Source organism: Triplophysa rosa, linkage group LG19, assembly GCF_024868665.1.
Source record: "Triplophysa rosa linkage group LG19, Trosa_1v2, whole genome shotgun sequence".
NCBI classification, from domain to species: domain Eukaryota; kingdom Metazoa; phylum Chordata; class Actinopteri; order Cypriniformes; family Nemacheilidae; genus Triplophysa; species Triplophysa rosa.
This window is the reverse complement of record NC_079908.1, coordinates 18,193,977-18,215,030: the sequence shown is the minus strand read 5'-3', so window position 1 is coordinate 18,215,030 and position 21,054 is coordinate 18,193,977. Positions and strand designations below refer to the sequence as shown.

General features: G+C 38.3%; 1 protein-coding gene across 1 annotated transcript in view; it reads left to right on the top strand.

Moving 5' to 3' along the window:
- The first annotated feature begins 9,173 nt into the window (after window positions 1-9,173).
- ccbe1 (collagen and calcium binding EGF domains 1) overlaps window positions 9,174-21,054 on the top strand; it is a 45,577-nt gene continuing 33,696 nt past the window's right edge. Inside the window, exons 1-2 of the mRNA XM_057361217.1 lie at window positions 9,174-9,398; window positions 9,550-9,630. Coding sequence (XP_057217200.1) covers window positions 9,292-9,398; window positions 9,550-9,630 — 188 coding nt within the window. The 5' untranslated portion in view covers window positions 9,174-9,291. The remainder of the gene's footprint in view (window positions 9,399-9,549; window positions 9,631-21,054) is intronic.

Sequence of the window (21,054 nt, the reverse complement as noted above, 5' to 3'; positions counted from 1 at the left end):
GGGTTTTAGGCACTCCGCTTCGCGTCGTGCCACAACGCCCTTAGCTGTTATAAAATGCACTGTAATCCACTGCTTCTTGGGGCTTATTGCTTTATTGAAAAATAATAAATTCATATTACATTTTTTTCGGGGATCACTTTTAAATGTAGGTTAAATCCAATATATCTACTAATCCAAATTACGTTCAATAAGTATCTACTATCTGGTCTGACCTTTATCTGAAAACCTTGTATTTGATTCTCATTTTTACATTTTTAGTCATATAAATACATAATATTGCTTGAATTGAATGTGAACATCAAAAATATGATATGTACCAAATATTTCATCTGTGCACTACATCTATAGTCTTACAGTAGGCCTACATGACAAAACACTGTAGGGTTAAACTTCATCCTCAAGGGCAGTCATAGATGGGTCCTTCCGGTATTTGAACACACAAGCTGCTGAGCCAACAACCTAGGAGGTGTTTTTTTAATTACATGAATTGAGAACGGGATTTTCAGATAACCTGGACTTTGTTATTGAGTTACTGTAAAATGCAAATACACACACATTTACACACACATATACTATCTGAACGGAATTTGCATTTGTGTGTTTCGTCTGGTCTTCCAGGCAGGAATGTCACATTAATGTGAAAGAGGATTCATGACTGACAGTCACCTACAGCCATATTTCACCATCCTGCTCTGAGGAACCGCAGCAGACGTCATGCCGTTCAACAAATGACTTTCACACACAACTGAAAAGGGAAAAGTTAATCAGGACAAACTTTGATTGGTGGAAGCTGAGCGGTTGCTAGGGGATTTTAGGTGGTTGCTAAGGTGTTTTCAGTTGTTGCTAGGGGTTCTAAGTGGTCATTTTGTCTGGTTGCTAGGTAGTTGTTAAGATGTTTTATGTGGTATAAGACAGTTGCAAGAAGGTTGCTATGTTTTCAGGATGGATGTATGGATGGATACACACACACACACTCAGGTACACACAGTGTTTGGTTCTCACACTTGACCTTGCCGGGCGAAGCACCTTGACCTAGTCTGATCAAAGTCTAGAATATCTGTCTAACTGATTTAGGTAGAGATCAGATGACGTGTCTCTCTGACACAACATTCTCACACCAGACACCTGCGAGACTGTAAGTCGTGAATTCCTGGGGCCAATGAAAAATTCAGACTGGTGTGAGAAGTCACTTCTTCCAGTGCAACGGGCCCTGTGAGAGGACACATCAGAGAAACACAGAGGATATGCTATTCCACCTTGAGAAACTGATACTTCTCACATTTTCCAGACACTTACGTGCAGTCAGAGCATGTAAAAAGATCATGTGTATCGCCATCCTGGACTGGCCTGTTTTTAACTGGTCTAGTGCTGGTCTAACTGGGGTACGGACAGCAATTTTTTTTTAATTATTTATTTCTTAAAACCTAAACAAATGTTTTTTTACATTTTTACATCAGTTAGCCTACATGTTATTTGAGATCTGACAATTATTTGTCTAATAAATAATCATGGCTGATGATTAATTGTCTAAAATTATTATTATTATTATTATGACAATTATTTCTGTTTTAAGGCTTTGATAAATATTACAATAAATGTTCTCTTATTTTTGTGTACTAATTCATTTATTAATTATTATTAATTTAATTATAACCATGATTAGGCAGTAATTGTGACTATTATGAAAATGTATTTAAAAAAAAGCTTATGCCATCCCATATGTACAGTATGACTTCCTTCCTTAGCTGAACACATAGGGCGGCACATTATTAACATTGAATCTTATTGGTTCTTGCATGTCTTGTGACAAAGAACTAATGAGATCTCTACTGTATGTTACTATGGGTACATGACATAGCAATCTAAATAATCTCAAAATATTTATTTTCAGACAGATTTGATACTTTTTGGAGCTCGTCCAAGATGACCCCCACATCAGAAGATAACATGATGCCGTTTTAATATAAAATTATTAATCTGTGTTCAGCCGAAAAAAAATCATATACATCTGGGATGGCATGAGGGTAAGCAAATTATGAGAGAATTTTCACATTTCTGTGAACTATTCCTTTAATATTCCAGCACATATCCACATGCAAGATATACAGTATAACATAACACACACAGCACATCTTGCAAACACATGTCACGCCAACCCTTTTCTCTTCTAGTGTGTGTGCGGTGACCTCCAGGGTCAGGTGAACTCAAAAGCTCTCCAGGGGTTAGAAACACTCAACCCTCAGGCCATATATGCAGCAATGAGAGGTACAACCTTGACTGAAGGGGATTATGGGATATCACAAGTGTATGTTTCCTTCGTCTGCCAGGTGAGCTGTCATATGTCCATTCTCGTGGGGAGAATAGAAGAAGAAGCTGTCCTCGAAAACCCTTTGTGCTGAGAACGTTAGAGGTGTAAAAGGTTGTGTTTTTCATTGCCTTCGTCTGGTCAGGATGTTACTAAGGTGTTTCATTTTCTCTCCGGGAGCTGTTAAATTTCCAGAGGACAGAAACACAGGAGAGCCGTCTTTCAATTTGTGTTGTGTAAGGTAGAAATGTTCACCCATAGGAACAGAAGCTTGTCACGGGGTAGCAACCGCGCTTAACCCCTTTGTACACCAGACAGGGTGTTAAATTGAGCTATAAACCATCCTGTCAATCGTATGATTCTTTGTGTTTATTTGCTTATGTTATATAATAGTATATATTTCAACAATCCCCTGATTAGTCCACCTTAACAGTGTGTGCAGTATATATTAAAATTGTATTTGCATTACATTTGTGAACACTACACGTTATATCATTTTGCACACAGCCTAATAGATGAGGCGGCAAACCTTCAGCCTGTGATTATGTGTTGTTATTCATTTTTAAATGAAATTTTAAAGGTACAGCATCATAACAACTTGCCACGTGATGTCAAAGAAATCGGTATAGCAATGGAAAGGTCATGGGTTCGATCGCAGGCATAGCACACATTGATAAAAGAAATGTATAGATTAAATGCAATGTGTAGGGAAAAACTGGTGTGCCATATGGGTAAATGTGCAAGTAAAAAAATATATAGATCTCCTCAATATGTCCAGCCTTGGATCACCTATATTATTCATGTAAAGATAAAGAAAATCCTATATGAAAAGATCAAAGCATTAAAAACTAGATCTTCACAGTTTCTCTGCAGAAAATTGCATGAAGGTTTAATAGGCAAGAACAGATGTGGCTTTTACGTATGTATATAGAATTATTGTATAAATAAATACATCACATCATATTCAGAAAGACCACTGAATATGTGATCAAACTAGGTCAAAAGCCACTTTGGTGTAATTATAAACACATGACACTTGTAGGTCTGCAGTCAGGTGTATTGATTGAGGTTGATAGAAAGGTCACTGCAGTCTATTAGAATGTAAATCATTCATTCAAATGCACAAGCGGGTTCTGTATGGATATTCAATGTGTTTCATAAACTCACTCTTACACATAGATTTACAGTCTTTGTTAATTTGCTGTAATTGTTCTAAACGTGATCAATCTGGACTTTGATCACATTTGTGATGAGTTTCTGTGTTAGTTTGCTTATATCGCTACTGTCCTTCAGAAACGTCGTATCTCCATATTTCGTGATTTTTATTTTTTACCATAAATCATTATTATTGGTGACCCTATATGTTTGTCATTGGGTTTTGCAATGGGTCTCACCAATAAAATGTATTAAAAAGTGCTTGTCAACTTTGCACTTTTGAAATGATTAAATACTGTGTTGTCAGTGTTTTTTTCCATTTTCTGAAAAACAGCGAATTTGGACATCCGAGGTTTCGGAAGGACAGCACTGTTATACTGTTTTCTCATCGACAATTTACATTCATCTTAGGCTGTCAGATGTCTGTTTTAAAGACCCAAGCAAACATGCCCCGGTTCGTAGGGGACTGGGTGTTCATCTGAATAATGCCACCATGGGATGAACCCACATACTTACTGACAGCTCTGTATGACAATGATGGATGCTGATGTTATGACAGCATCCGTTTGCTACGCCAGCACTGGGTAGATCTACAGTTTAGCAGAAGAGTAGAGCTGGCATGTTTACAGAGAGATGCTATAAACAGATTATCATGCGGTTCTGTCTCTGCCCAGTTATTCCCAGAATTCCTTGCAGCGTCGTCTTTCTGCAACAGAATTTTCCAAAAGTCATCAAACTCATCAGTGAGGTAAAAAGTATGAAGCCAAACCCATGTGGTGTATAAACAGGTGCCATTTGTGTCCCTTGTAAAAATGACTTTGAGAAAAAATAGCTGACACCAGCATTTACTCTGTATGAATAAAGACATTGTTCTAAACATCAACAAAAACTTTCTAAACAACTGATAACAAACGTTTTAAAAGGAGCACTTTCTTTCAGTAGTTTCAGTAGTTGTGGTCCTTTCCTGATTCTGCCCTCTCTCCTCCCCATCGCTTCCTGTCTGTCTATACTGTCCTATCAAAAATGGAATAGCATAAAAATGTCAACCCTGTTACCATACCAAGTATAAAAAACCTTAAATGGATCATTAAATGTATCCCATAATAAAATGTATTCATAATTACACATTATTCTGATAGACTGTTTAAAGTAATAAAAAAGTTTTAAATCACCTTATTAAACTTTAAAAGAGTGGATCTCCATGACAGAAAAAAAAAGAAAAGAAAGTGACAGAATTAAGCTGTTGAAAAATGTAACAGAAGGGCAAATTGAAGAAAAAGACATTAGTTTGGCCAAGTGTGTGTCCATAAGACAGCATGATGCCCTGCAGTGGATGTGCCAGGCGTTGTGTAATCACCTTATGCCCACCAGAGAAAGCTTCCCTGAACACCGCAAGGCAATATGTGACAGAGAATGTGACTGGCCATGAGCATGGAGAGAGAGAGAGAGAGAGCTCTGACACATTTTGAGTGCAGGTGGTGCTTATGTGGGCAAGGGGAGTTCAAATCCAACACCTTATTTTTTGCCAGTTGCTTCCCCTCTTATTCTGCATCATTTTAAAAATGCATTTGTTGTCAGTTGCATTGATTATTTTCAAGCAAGCACAGTTTTGCACCTCGAAAATAAACTGGCTCCTTTCGTAAACACTGTCTGTGTGAGAGATGTTTGCACCTGGAGACATAATGGCCCTGCTCACTCTATTTATCTGTCTTCGATTTTCCTCCCCTCTGCTGAGCCATCAAAAACAGCAGAAACTTAAATGGCACAGCATGCACCTCCCTAGTCGTGACGCACCCCGGTATTTATAACACCGGTCATCCATTTTGTTTGTGACGACGGAGAAGCGCAGCTCTACTTTGGGGTTAAAGAGACACCTGGTGGCCATCAGTGGAACTGCAACTGCAGCTGTTTTTTATTTAAGACTGGTCAATGGACCTTTTTTGTCAGTAGTATAAACAACAACATCAAGAGTAAAAAGAACGTATCCTAGATGATAAAGTGCACATGTACGACAAGACAAGCATTTTTATCCATAATATCTGGATGTGTGTAGCGACAAGAAGATCCTGCGAGTTAATCTTAGTTCACAGATTTAGTGTCCACTGTGGGTCACGTGAGGTGGAAAATCCCACAGATTGTAAATCTCAAGATTCTAAGGAAACCAGGTTTAGCCCTATATTGTGGGAACCAGCTACACGGAAAACATACTTAATGATGTCTTACGTGTTAAAAGGTTTGTGTGAGAGTGAAAAAGTAATTAGATAGTAGTATTAAAATAAACTGAAGTTACTGGAAGGTGATAGAAAAGTGAAATGTGTGTGTTACAGCACACAAGGTGCTAAATATATCCTGGCCTCAGATTGCATTGATGCAGAGTGGTAATAAATCCCACAGTCTCATTTTCTATCCACAGATTTTTTTACACCATTCACATTGATTCACAATCCAGAGCAGTCATTTTAATGTGTCATCCAATGAGATGGTGTGAAGGACAGAGAGAGAGAGAGAGAGAGAGAGAGAGAGAGAGAGAGAGAGAGAGAATGAGAGTGCAGCGCCCCAGGTTGACCTTGATTATGGACCATTCATTTGGGTAACCTGAAGGTCAAAATGGCAAATGCTTCCTGTTCTCACGCACACACATGTAAATGTCATCAGGCCAATGATGCAGCCTAGTGTATGATGTGCATTTTGTGAAAAGGAAAACATTTCCAAATCCCTTTCATATAAACTATGAATGTAAGTGCATTTCATAACAAAATATTTTAAACTAAATTAAAGTGATAGTTCACCCAAAAATGAAAATTCTGTCATCATTTATTCACCCTCTTGTCATTTCAACCCTGTATGACGTTCTTTCTTCTGCAGAACACATAAGAAGATATTTTGTAGAAAGTAACCGAACAGCACCGGCACCCATTCACCGGCATTGGTTTTGTGTCCATACAATAGAATTGAATGGGTGCCGGTGCTGTTCATTTACTTTCTTAAAAATATCTTCTTTTGTGTTCTGCATAAAGGTTTGAAATGACAAGAGGGTGAGTAAATGATGACAGAATTTTCATTTTTGGGTGAACTATCAAGAGTTGATGGAACTTGTCCATAGTTAAGTTACGCCTGAAAACTTTGTGAACTTGAAGGGAACTGACTTAAAAGTGCAAAAATGCCAATGATAAATAGAGTTAGTTCTGGGGAAAGCTCTACAGTCATTTGTTGGCAGATGCCAGTTTAAACGTCCACATATTTTGTGGTCTGCTGTAGAAAATGTGCCTAGATGTCGGATGTTCACAGCCAAGTCAAGAAACCTAAAAAATGTTTGCACAAAACAAAGAGGCTTTATCCAGATTCAAAACAGCAGACAATTTATTTTAAACTTGGCTCTCTGGAGCTCGAACCGCAAATATTTACGTTACATTAACATTCAAATATTTAGACTGTTTTAATGGCTGCACATATTTTCCTACATTATTTCACGGCGCAAGTCGACCTCTATTTCTTTAATTAAAAACAAAACTCGCAACAACGACTGCAAAGGGCGTTTTCTCATTAGCACATTGTTGCATCGTTTCGAATTTGGCTGACTAATAACTTTGTGTCAACACAATTCTTCAATTTTATGTAAATGAGACTATCCCTTTTGAAGTACAAAATGTTAAATTGATGTTTTATAACTAATGCAGTTCTCTTACAATTGATAAAATGCCTAGTTAAACCATATAAACACAACAAATAGCTCATATCCTAAAAAAGAGCAGGTGTTCTCTGTCTGAAAACAATTTGTTCTGTATTTATTTGTTCTGTTCTGTGTTTGGATGTTTGAACAGCACAGCATGAATAATGTAACCACCTGAGACATTCAAAGGATTGTACATCAACAGCTGGACAGAATTTAAAAACGGGGTCAGTGCAATTAAAATGTGACACCCACCCTTGTGCTTCATCTGACAGGTTTGGAGAAAGTCTTCTGTGGTTTTTTTTCCAATGTGTTTGTCCTAAATTGTGCACAGATATGCCAAGATACCAAAGTCAGAGGTTTTACACATACAAATCAATCACATTAAACCTTCTATAGCTCTATGTTGTATGGTATTTATTTTTATTTTCTTTAAGTTTAGAAAGATGTAAGACTTGTGATTACTTGTGTTTAACAGAGAAAAATGAGAATTTATCACTTTTAAAATGCCAAGGAATTCTTCAAAAAAGCAATGAGATTCACCAGCAGCATCATAACAGCTCCATGACGACTCATCTTTTTGCAAGTAGTTCTAGGTTGGCCTGTTTTGATATGTTTTGTCATACTGGACGATTCTGAAATGAGATGTGAGATTATTCATCAGGAAGGATTGCTGCTCTATGGACGCTTGTAAATGGAGTGAGATCATTTTTAGTCTGGGCTACAAACAAGAAACGGATGCAGCTTTGTGAGCCACTAGAGGGCGACACTGTGTCCAACAAAATCTGGCCCTGAATCAACAATGAAATAAGTTATGAATGAAAAAGGCAACTCAAACGTAAAAAGGAAAATATATCATGTAAAAGAAAAAATATATGAATAATCTTTTTTTGTGGTGGCAGCACATTTTTGTGATCTGACCAGGGCCGTTAGGACAAACAACCTATGTAGTTTAAGGATTAAAACATGCAAACTGAGAAATTATAATGTTATTCTGCTCTATTACGTTTTGCATTTCAATTACAATTTAAAAGCGTCATTAAATATTATCACCACCAGCACACACGTACACCAATTACTGACCGGCTTACGCACTACGGAGGTCGAGTCTCACATGAAATAGGCTACAAATGACGTACGTGTGTCATTAGGTAGGCTAATATTTAAGAGTTATATCGGCCCAGTAAGCTGTATTGAGGGATGTAAATTGTGCTTTTCACCACAGGGATGCCGGGATTTCTTATCCTGTACATACAAGGACACATTTTGTGCAGGCACATGCAGGACAGACACCAGTGGCAGGTAACGTGATCGAGCTCGAGCTGATCGAGGGGTACTTTGTCACTCTGATGCGCGTGCACTTGAAGGCAGCATCACACGTGTTTTCTCAACCTGACAACTGTAGTTTATAGTAAATTAACAAATTAAGGTAATTTTATACCTGCGTGAGTTATTTGAGGCCATTTCTGATTGTTGTTGTTTATTTTATTTGTTGTTTATTTGAATCCATCATGGCGGACAAATGCAATGGCAGGTGAAGGTTTAAAACAGCTTAACGTAGCCTAATATAAAGTTTATTGTATTTTTAATCCATGAATTGTTAATAAATTTAGGGGTAGTCCAACAAACTGCAAATTAAAAGTAATTAAAGCAAAACCAAAAATGTCGTCATATTATTTTCAGATTATTATGTTGTATTAAGGGTTTAAAAGTCAAATGGATGTTTGGTTGACTTTTGGATCACTATGTAACGTTAGGGTTAATTTAGGTAAACTGAATAAAGTTTTTGATAGTCATCTAAATGTCAAAAAGTGTTTATTTAACTTTACCCGAATGTATCCCATGATGATGTTAGAAATATAAAAAGTAAACGCACGTGTTATTTATCAACAACCTCACTGCTTTTACATTTCAAACCGTTGCACACAGTACATTATTACAGGTGTAACTTTTAAGGCACCCTGTCGCCATGATTATTAATGTAATAACTTTGGTTTGGATTTAGAAGTTGATAAAGTGTGGCAGTGGGAGGGGCCGGAGGGATATTCGTGAACTGAAGAATCAGCGCTCGTGGCTTCGCGGGAGGTAACCGATCAATACTCTCCCAATTCCAATGAAAGCAACGCAACTTTGGCTTTAAACGGACAAATATCTGTTTGCGATGAGCTACACGGGCAGAGGAACTCCTCTCGGTCTCGCTGTCGTGGCAATATTGTTCTCATTGGGGACGTCGTGGACTTTCCGTGAGGAGAAAGAGGATGCAGACAGGTAAAGTGCGCGCGGAGGGCGCTGGGTCTCCAAAGACGCGCGCGGTCAGTTTGCTCTTACCGCAAACTCAGAGGGAATTAAAGTTTGTATGCTGTGGCAGATGTGTTTATATGAAAAAGAAACAGCTGACGGATCATTTGTGTTATTGCAGAGATGTGTGTTTAGAGAACAACATCGCAACGACGAAATATCCGTGCGTAAAGCCCACGGGAGAGCTGACCACATGCTACAGGTACGAGACTGTTTCTTGGGCTAGTTTCAATGTTTCGCATTTTCTTGAATGATCTTGTTTATATGTTTATGTAACCGTTATTGTGTTTTATTTAATACTGTGTATTTATGTGAATGTGGCTGGCGGCTCCAGTACATCACAGCTTTTTCCTGTAGGATGAATTTATCTGTGAATAAACTTTTCTTTTACTCATTATATTCATAATGCTGCATTGGCAGAAATTTCCTGGTGTACTTTAAACGCTTCATGGTTTTAATTGCGTAAACTTGTCTTGCCTGAAGGTTATCTGGAAATATTATTGGCAGGATAGCTTCCAAGAAATGATTTATTGTAATAGTTTTGTATTTAAGATTGAATTTAGGTCATTGGTTTCATTGCCAATGGCTGGTATTAGTTTATTAAATGTATTGGTTTACCACAGTTGTGGCTAACATATTTTGGTATTCTATATCACTACAATTCACAGACTAGCTGTGTTTTGGAATGAAGCAACTATGAGTATTTTAAGATGAGATGGTGTCGTCTTAACAGTTTTGCTCAGTGAGTGCATTGCTATAAGCGTAGTTTTAGTCTATATATAAATAAAACAAGACACGATTTTATAGACGGTCGGTCACCAGACTATTGCAAGCACGTTCTCAAAGAAGGGACATCTGCCATTTCCGTCATTAAAGTCTTTCTTTGTAATGTTGTTGTCTGTTAGTGCTGTGTTTGTGTCCTGTGAGGCAAATAAAATAATCCTTTTTTCATTCTCTGTGTGCGTTCAGAGGTAGTTAAAGAAAGCTGTTACTCTTTGAAGGTTAGGGATTATGATGCTGGAACTTTATGCTGGCTCCAGGTCCAAATAGACCCAGGCTCATCCGATTTACCATGGTAACTTAAGCCAGTTTTTATAGCAGGTCTTATTGTTCTGGTCTGGACTGTGTTACCTGGGGATGGATATTATTTTTGAGGGTTATTGTGTTACAGCCAATCTCCTCAATTGAATAGTAATTTATCTGAAGTTGTTGAAGAAAGGTGTTTTGTTTTCCATCTTTTATTATCTTTTTCAACTCTCTCTCAACTCAGTCCACCTGCATGCCAGAGGTTGCATGTTAATGCACAAACTACTACAAGTCTTTTATTTCAGCAGGCGTTGACGACAATGCTTTGAAACTCTTGCCAAAATCGTTGTTAAGCTTGTTCTTGTTAAACGCTCGGCGTGTGTGGTGCGCCGGCGCTAGTGACCTCCCGAGTCCCCGGTCTCTCAAGCGTGCGGGGAGAGCGTTTGTGCACTGCGTCTGGAGTGAGAGGGCCTGTCATTACCATCTGGTCTTTAGCAGATCACTGAAATGACTCATGGCTGTTTTAATGTGAGCTCATTGTAAATCATCAGGTGCATTTAATTTTACCCACCACACCTCTGTTAGGTTGTGGCTTGGCAGCTCTCAAAGTCATTACACGGTTGGTAAATATTTGTGTTATTGTTCAATTCATGTATTAATGCTTTAATGTCTCGGGTCTTTGTGCGTTAGGTTTTTGAGCATCTTGCATTTTATGCCAGCGAGTCGGGGTTGGTCTCTTCAGTAGATTAAAATGTCAAACAAAGGAGCAGTCCGCTGTATTGTGATATTATTGTTTGGTTGTGATGCATTTTGGAGTTTGACGGCTGTGAAATCTGGCTTGACATTCTCTTAATCAAAAAGATGGGGTTACGATTTTAACTCCAAATATGAAAAACACGTCTGCCCTGAAGGGAAAGTTCAGCCAAAAAATTAAAATAAACATGCATGACTTTCTTCAGCAAAACACAAAATTGTTTTGAAGAACGTTGGTAACCAAACAACATTGGCCCTCGTTGTATTCCATTGTGTGGATATAAAACCACAGAGACATTTCTCAAAATATATTCTTTTGCGTTCCACAGAAGAAAGAGTCATATACAGGTTCTGAAGAATGCATTTTATTTTGTGGTGAGCTATCCTTTTAATATGGCACAGACAGATGTATCATTGCTTGCATTTTTTAGCATTCTGCTGTTTTAGGACACATGAATCACAAAAGAGATTTGTATGACCCATCAGTCAACAAGTTGTTGCGTTGCCTGACTAGCGGGCTAAAAAATGTTCAGTTTTGTGTGTCTTTACTCCATCATTGAGTGGATTTGAGCTTTCCTTGGCTTCAGTAACTTCTGTCCGGTCTCACAAACTACCTACACATGTGTGCTAGTGTAAAGCTATTTTTAGTGCTTTGTTGGTCCAGTATGAATGCATTCGACTGCCAATACGCGATTGCTAAAATGTGTCCCAAAGATTAATTGTGCAGTCAGTGCGAGGTTTTATTGAGGGTTTGAGTTTTACAGAGGAAAGCTCGGTTCTCTCAAAGGCCACTGTGCAGGTTGTTGATATAATGCAGACTAATTTATAGGCCTGCCGATTAAATGACCCACAGCATACAAAATGAGTGAGCATTATAATTTTTGGATTATTAAATGTATTGTTTCTAAGAACTGGAATCAAGGGAAGTATTAAAAAGCCGGATGAAAAAGATCACGATAAGCCTTTCCAGAACATATGAGAGGTGTTTCTAAAAAACGGCACCCTTTTCAGCACTGCAGCTGACTCGTAATTGAAATACGCTTGGTTGTTCTTCCAAATATTTCTGGTGGTTACAGGCCTGTTCTGAGTTTTGATGTTGAAGAATTCCAGGCCAAAGACAAAGAGATCCAAAGACAAAAGCTGCATGGTATAAAACTTCATGGATATCTTTCATTTGATTCCCTCTCAAACTCCCCCAAAACAGCCTTGAACTTACACAAGAAGTTCATCTGACCACAAGCACTTGTTCATCGCCAGCTGAAAGCTTTTTAATTATTGGCTCAACCTTTAAACAAACTAGGCGTCCTGGCACACGTCCTTCTCTGCCCTAGACTTCATCTTTATGTCCAATGATATCTCAAGAAAGTGTTTCCAAAAGCAAACGTGAATCGAGACGGGACCATCTATTCATATGATGTTTTTCAGGTCAGACATATCTAAAAGCTCTGTTGAGCATATGCAGATGTGTCTGTCCTGGCTTGAAAACAGGTAGTGGTGACCTACCGCTCGACAGATTCAAGGTTGGTCGTTCAGGCAACATAAATGTACTTTCCAAGCATAGATTGTAGCATATGTAGCAATTCATTTTAGCCTCCTTTTTATTTAGTTGTTTGATAAAGTAGTATTGATTTTAAATATCGCAGATTAGGAAAATAAATTGTTAGGACTTTAATATTAGTGTATTTGGAAAAAAATGGACTTTTTGATCTTTTGTCAGAGCAACTCAAAGGTATTCATAACTTTTATCTCAATATTTTATAGCTATTCTTTTTGGCATTGCAATAATTTAGTCTTTTTTTGGGTGTTGGTGTAATTGGATGTTGCATCACATGTCATGCCTGAAGCGTGATGTCCTGGTACGCGCTGTCTTTGGATGTCACCATGAGGCTAACGTTTTATTGTCAGGGGTAATGTCATCCCACCCTATATCCAGAAACCAGAAAGAGAGACAAAAATTGAATTAATGCTTGAGTTGAGGAATGTGGTAATGGTCTTGTTTTTAATTTATTTGTGGAAGATTTATTCGTATGCTTGTGGTCATATTTGAGTTACTTTGAGGTTATGTTAGTCCACAGATGTAATTGAGCCGTGATCAGACGGAGCGGTCAAGTCAAGCGAAGTACGCACTTTATATCGGCATGCTTCTTGCCCAAATTCGCGCCATGTTTCCTGTCTGTGCATAGCAGAACTGATATATCGCAATTGTGAGTGAGTTTTTACGATCGATCACTTTTAATTCTTGTTGACGTTGCCAGCGTGTTAATCAACATTACACTAAAAGGATTGAACTTTGGCAGCTATTAACACTTGTTCGCTTATGAAACGGAAGAACATTTGAAGCATGACATTCCCGTCCCAAATACATACAAGACAGCTTTGCCGGTTGATTAGTATGATATATTTCCAACAAACATTTTTGGGAGGTTTTGTCTTGGCTTTAATATTTAACAGACACAAGCTGGAAGCAGTGGACGCAGTTCGCTCTCCGAGCATCTGCCCTTTGGATTTCCAGTATATTTAGTTTTACGACTTGGGTCAGAAATATTACGCAATTTTACAGTGATTAATGCCGTTCTTGGTTAAGTCCAGCAGATGGTTCGTATCAGCGAAAGTCTTCATCCATCAGTTCAAGTGCTCATCAGGCAAGTTCTTAAAAACCTTGTCATCCAAACCAGCTCGTGAAATTCGGTGGAATCGGATATTAGCATTGTTGACCCATGAAAAGAGAAGGGCGATTTGTTTAACAGGAAATCCTTTGTATTGTTCTCTGTCTCTTTACGACATCTGTTGGAATTAATGGCAGCAGATCAAACCGTTCTCTTTGTGCCCGTCTTTATTTGTGCCATTGTTTTTTGAATTCCTTGGGCATTCCTGTTGGTTTACTCACGCAGGACAACTCTTTAAGAGAGTTCAGTGGTTGTTCAGTGGTCCAAATGCTGTTATTTTGGCTAAAGTATGTGAAGGACACAAATGCACTATGGGTGTTTATTTACCTAAATCAAACGCACCACCGACCACTAAGACAACACCACTTGAGCATATTAACAGGCCTTTTAACTTGTCGGTATTTATGACAGAGATGACCCCCTATCTTCTCCAACGGTTAATAAAAGTCCACTGGAGAACTTAGGTATTCAATAACCCAACACCGCACGTTGAAGAGAGAGTTAGATTGAATGTCTGATTGTTGTCGACGCAGCCAGAGTTTACTCGGGATCAGTTGAGCCGAACTAGTCAAAGCATGGAGAAAACTCACTGCATTACCCAACAACCTCTGGAATTTACACGTGGTGCACACAAGGCCCCGATGGAGTCGGTGATAATTCCAAAGAAAGCGGTGCCAGTGGAAAAAGCCCTTTGTTTTTCAGTGCGCTCCTTGAATCATTTTTCTCCCTGCTTTCTACATCTTGTCACGATGGTGGTTCTCGCAATGCTGGGTTGAGCACTGCTGTGTGTACACAGCTGTAAGCTATGAATTCGTGAACTTTCTTAAAAATTAAGGTGAAAAATTGTAACGGCCCATTGATATCTAAACAAATTGCGTCAAGTTGAAAGATTTGCTCATGCGATCTCATAAATATGAATTTGGTGTGTTATGGTATTGGCGATGTAATTTTCTTATATGACCAATTATTCGAATCCGTCATAATAAAACACATAATGCCACAAAAGGTAGCTGAGGGAAAATTGGCCGAATTAAGAAACAACCACAGTCACTTTTGATGTATGAATGATGTGATCATAATATTAAAAAAGCGCATGTTTTCACTACAGCTACAAGCTTGCCGGACTGTACGTGAATAGCTTTTGAATGACTCAATAAATCACAGGGGTTTGTCAGAAATGAAGCATGCCAATGATGAAAGCGTTTTAATGTTATTATAATATGATCTGATGATGTCACATACAAATAACGGCCATCTCTCTTGCATTCTTACATTCACAAAGGTTAATTTCATGAGCAGTTTTACACAGATTGGCTATTAATCGCTGTTCTCATTTCAGTAGTTGGAAGCAATGGTGGTCTGTTTTGTCTCACTAGTCAAACCGATACAGACTCTTGGTTCGGCCAGTAATGGTTTGCTCATGCAATTAGAAGGTCAAAGGTCAACAACCTGAATAATTGTGGCCTGCTGTTGTAAATCCAGTTAACCATGTTGCAGTTTAACCAAAGTTCTCATCACTTTAGATCTCTGTTTGTAAGGAGCTAATGTTGAAGTTAAACTTTTACATAAAGAAAAGAATAGTTCTATTGAAAAATAGTTAAAATAGTTAAAAGTTGAGATTGTAGGATTGAGGAGAGAGGGGTTATCGCTAACTGAACATAACTGATGACTCTCGGCTCTCAAACACTGTCGCCAGTTGGCTGAATCCTCCCTGCTCGACTTTTGCCAGTCGTTGGGTGATGAATAACTCCACATCTCAGCTCATTGAGAAACCTCTCGGCTAAAGCAAATGTAAAATGTGTCTGTCTCCATTCTGGCATCAGAGAGGGCTGGAAGCTCCTCATTTATCCCCATTTCTCCAGTAGTTGACTGAAAAAAGCATCTTTTCATCACACTCTGTGAGCTCAATTGAGCAACGCGGAGTCTGCAGTGTTGTTCGAGTTATCTTAGCAGACATGTGGGGGAGAGAGAGAGAGAGAACGTGTTGTTTTTGTTGTGTTGCATTCCTCAGTGCTGTAACAACTCTGGTCTTGCTCTCGCTAACATTTGCTGATTATGCGACATGTTTTTGGCCCTCCATCCCATAATATCCACATCACTGTCTTTTTTCCCGCTCATGTCACATGATCCGGGTGCGTTCTTACAAGTGCACAAAAGTACAGTTTTCCAAGTTAGCCATTTATCATTTCCAACTTGGTACCGGTCCAGATAACTATTATTCCTAATAATAATAATTAATTAATTTACATATGTTAAATATAAATATTATTCAATATTATTTTATTTTTTGTGTAGTAAAAGTTTGAGGTCACGTTGACTATTACCTCATTTCTGTGTTAATGTTCTAAACAAACGTTTTGTCATTTTTCATTGTTTTCATGTCAGTCTTGTAAAGACAATGCAGCTTCAACAAAGCGAAGGCACTAAAAAACTCATTGTATTTTGCCCAGGTTTGCAGCTGTCCACTAAAAAAAGGCTTTAACTGTAGCCAATCACAAGGCTTGGAAATTGTTTATGCTCTGTCAGTGTTTTGTGAAAGATAAAATCATAGCATAAACTCTGGATTGTGAAACTCTGTTATTCTACTCTACGGTCTCTATGCATGAACCTATTTTCTCTGGACTTTCATGGCTGTGAAGATTTAAAATGCCTTTTTTGCTTGATGTTTTTGGATAGCCTTTGATAATTTATTCTGTATTGTAACAAAAAATTATAGTCTTGCTCCCGTCTGCAAAGAGCCGTATTTATTGAATTAATTACATTGCGATGTATTTCGTTCATAAATAAAATGCACAAAGACATACGCATATCTGCTTTTATCTAGAATTCTCCTGGATTTATTGATTCATTTATCATCTATAGGAGATGCTTACGCATAACGAAATCGTTTTTTGAGCTCGTATCAGATGAGGTCAAGCAGCAGTTATATGGGAGACGGAGGCAATGATTGATGTTCTCTGAATTTAATAAAGTTTTCAGAAAGAGCCGTCGGCAGGGCTAATGTGAACGATTAATCGATTAGAAATTTGGATGAATGTTGCGTTTGACAGGTATTTTACAAACGAATGAATTTAATATTGTGTATACAGCAGTGTTAAATCTTGACAGACTGATAACTTTGGATTTTTGCCTGAGCTCATGTACAGAAGTGAACTGGTACAGAAGTATCACAGCAGGATATCTCATCATATGCCAAAGCGTTGGCAAACCAATAAATGTCATATACGTCTATAAAGTCGTATATATTATAAGTGTTCTTGGTTAGGGCTGTAGGCAATGTATATTTTATTGTCAGTACTATACCATAGCGTGACTATTTATGGTAAAGCGTTTCTGAGTTCAATAGGAAATAAAATCAATCCAGTTTTAAGTTGTTCACCTTTGGTGTTTTTATGTTTCTTTAGTGTGTAGAACAGAAAAGTTTGGCTCTATTTATAGGTACTTTATATTTTATGCAGTTCTTGGAAGGTTGTAGTACAGTATTTATGGCATTACAGTAGTGGGGAAGTTTAATGTAGAGAGAACTGCCATTATAGTGACCCATTAGCTAGTTTTTTGTTTGTAGCTTATTTGTGATTTAGTTAAGAGGTTTTATAATAAACTGTCACATAGGGATGGGCGATATGGCCCTAAAACTCTATCACGGTAATTCCTGGTATTTGTTGCGATAACGATAAAAATGACGATATATCCATAACACCATCCATCGCTGTTTTTTGCGTCAAGTGATAGTACCTGCATGTAATCTAGACCCTCAGAAAAACAAATATTATCAAAAAGTAAAACTTATCCCAAATCAAACAGCTCCTAAAATATACCTACAGTATTTTTGTAAATATAAAATATAATAGTGAGATTCGACTTCAAAAGGTTGTAGTAAAGAAAAGTTAAATGAACTAAAGCTCAATAAACACATCATGTCATACCTAAAACTGCATATATTCTATTGTTGGGTGGAAACGATCGATCGCATCACGCTGTCAATCACTCTCTCTTGAACTGTGTGAACCTTCTCTTCTCACAGCAACATACACTGAATCTGTCTATGACTCGCGCTACAGAAAGAGAACAGAAAAATGCGGATAAAAGAAATCTAATTAAATAATCCATGCTTTTATACGCTCATAAACATATTTAAAATAACGTAATACAAACTCGCATTTTGTACTGTATGTAAACAGGCAGCAGTGCTGTGCGCGCTGTGTCACTATGAAAGCACATGTGGGCGCGAGCTGCGCACGGGACGCTCCGTTCATCCTGTATATAACAGGCAAGAAATCGTATTAAACAATTTGCGCACGCGCGCATAACATCTAACGAATGTTTAAATAAATACTTTTAGCCAAACTAAATGTTGTGGTGTAACGTATTATGACTATCAACGAATACTTAACAAACGAATTAAATAAAACGAAAGTGAAACTAAACATTAACTCGGATGCATTTACAGTGCCAACCTAAACGAGATTTAGAGCTTTTAGTGCAAACTCTTTCTCAGCTTCACGTCCGCCCTCCGCTATACCCGTTTTCACTTCACATATGAGCTGTGAATGGGTCTCACAAAGAAATACGTCATCAACTAGAATTTATCGTTTATATCGCGGGAAGACTAATTCCTATCGTGTGGGGAATTTCTACCGGTATATCGCAAACGATATAATATCGCCCATCCCTACTGTCACATAACTTAATCAGCTTAGATCAACAGCCTGAAAAGCACCCACCGCACAGCGTTGCGCCGTTGAGCTTTTCCACGGGTAAATATCACTTATGTATTTTAAGCAAGTCTAAAAGTTAAGTTATTATATAAGTACCCATGTGACACTTTTAGGTTAGCTTTGATTTCCTTGTTTGTATTCAAAGCTCAGGGGAACGTTGTTCTTTTTATGAAGATTTAGGGGAAAAAACTCCCATTTGTCCCGGCCGGGGTCCTGCCAACTTAATTTCAGGGCCAATGAAGTGAAGTACAGTTAGAGCTGCATTCTGTGACTTTTATTGGTTAAATGAACAAAAACCGTTATTGAGGATTAAGAAGATGAAAATTTTAAAACCAATAGTTAAGGATTGTAGCTTTTTGTGAGCAGTGGCCTTTTCAAGAAACAATATTAACAAAATTGTTTGTAATTTCCAACTAATAATCACCAGTGTTCAAAGTAATTTCTTTATTCGTTAAATAAAAAAAATATTTTGAGTTCTTGTTGTTTTTGGCGCACCATTACCTCTCCTACCCCTGGGATTATAATACATTTATATATGCTTGTGTTTTTATCAAACACTGTTTATGGTTAAAGTTCAACACAGTTACTCTATGTAACCTAACAGTATACAGCATCATCATTGATTGTACCAGACACAACTTTCGCTGTCCAGACCTGTTAGCCGGGCACTGAATCATCTTCTAATCCACGCGGTTAGTGGGCAGGTCAGATGGGATGTAACGGTGCATGTTGGTAACTTTAACCGTAAAGACACACACGCCAAGCCATGAAACTCTGATTCACAGTTCTGTGGTTTATCTTTTCAATGCTAGCCTCAAGGTTTTGGCTTGGCAGAGGACCACTCATCCCACGTTCAAGCTTCTGTAGATCAAGGGCGAAGATGATGTGCCTCACATAGATGATGTGCCTCTCGCTCATTATTCGCAGCTATGAAGGGCATGTGTTTTTAGAAACTAGTTTTATTTGAAGTATGTTGTCATAGGTTTATTTACTCGTGTTTGGACTAAAACTTCCTCTTTTTGACAAATATTTGTGCCCTGCTTGGAAAGACTGTGGCGCGTAGCTTTGTGACCGTTCGCCTGACATCAGTTTGTCTGGGAGTTGTAAACAGATGTCGAATGTTCAATTGAAATCTCTTTAATCTTTGTTTTTGGCCTTTTGGTGATACAAAGAGTAGCCAGAGTGCATGAAAAGAGGAGAAACGGGAAATGTTGCAAGTGGCGTTGCCCATGTGAGCTCCAGGAATGACAGTATGTTAGGGCTGGGCGATGTGACGATGTTATCGTATATCGCCGATGTCTCGCAAATATCCCGATGTCGATTACAACAGACAGATACCAGACAATAATTGATAATAATGGAAAATACGCGTAATAACATTATCATGCGATGTAGGTTTTAACGTGAACGTTAATGTTCATATGCCCGGGCAGTCAGTAACAGTGACAGAATTTTGGAAACGCTGTTTTGTTCGGTCAGTTGAAAGTGCTGCTGTTTTCTGCCGGTCGCTGCACAGACAGACCAAGAGGAAGACGAGCTGGGTCGGCAAAGCAAAACCTCACGCTCGCGGGGCTGTACCGGTAATCGAATTGTCCTACCCTGTCAGATTTTCATACCGCAGGGCAAAACTTAATATAATCTAAACCACATCGACAAAATAAACAGGTAGGATGATTTTACGATGCAAAATACCCTGTCAGATAGATAGTCCTACTATCTTAAAATAAACACATAAAATAAATTTACTGTATAAATACCCTGTCAGATCCTACCAGCATAAAAGAAACATGTAGGATTAATTTACAGCGCAACACCCTATCAAATTGTACTATATGTAGAATGATTTAACAACGAAAAATACACTATCATATTCCCGTAGTAGTATAAAATAAACAGGTAGGATGATTTTATAGCGCAAAAAAATGATGTAACATTGATGTGCACGTGCCTGGTAGGATAATCTGAGGGGTAGGATAAAATTTCAGGATACCTGCAACATTTTTCTACTGCATAAAAGCTTTATGGTTTATCTATGCGCTTTACCTGATGAAAGAACTCACTGCAACACTGGTTTGTGAGTGTGGCGCGCCTTTGTGTGTGTGCACGTGTGCGTGTTTGGCACTCGGGTCCGGTGTTGTGCCGAATTTGGACTCCCCGCCAGATTACGACTCCCCTCATTGATTTAGCTGGGGATTGGCTAATTTTAACCCCTCCCCCACACCTAATCCTAACACCTAATGTTAGTGGGGAATGGGGGAGTCATAATTTGGCAGGGAGTCTGTTTTCGGCACAACACCGGAACGAATTCCCTCCCCGTCCGTATCCGCAGATTGATCGTCTGCAACGTTGCATGAAGTCAAACACACATCGCGATGATTTTACAGTCGATAATCGATTTTTTTTTTTACATATCACCCAGCCCTACAGTATGTGTTAACGTTTGGGATGGTTCACCAAAAAAAT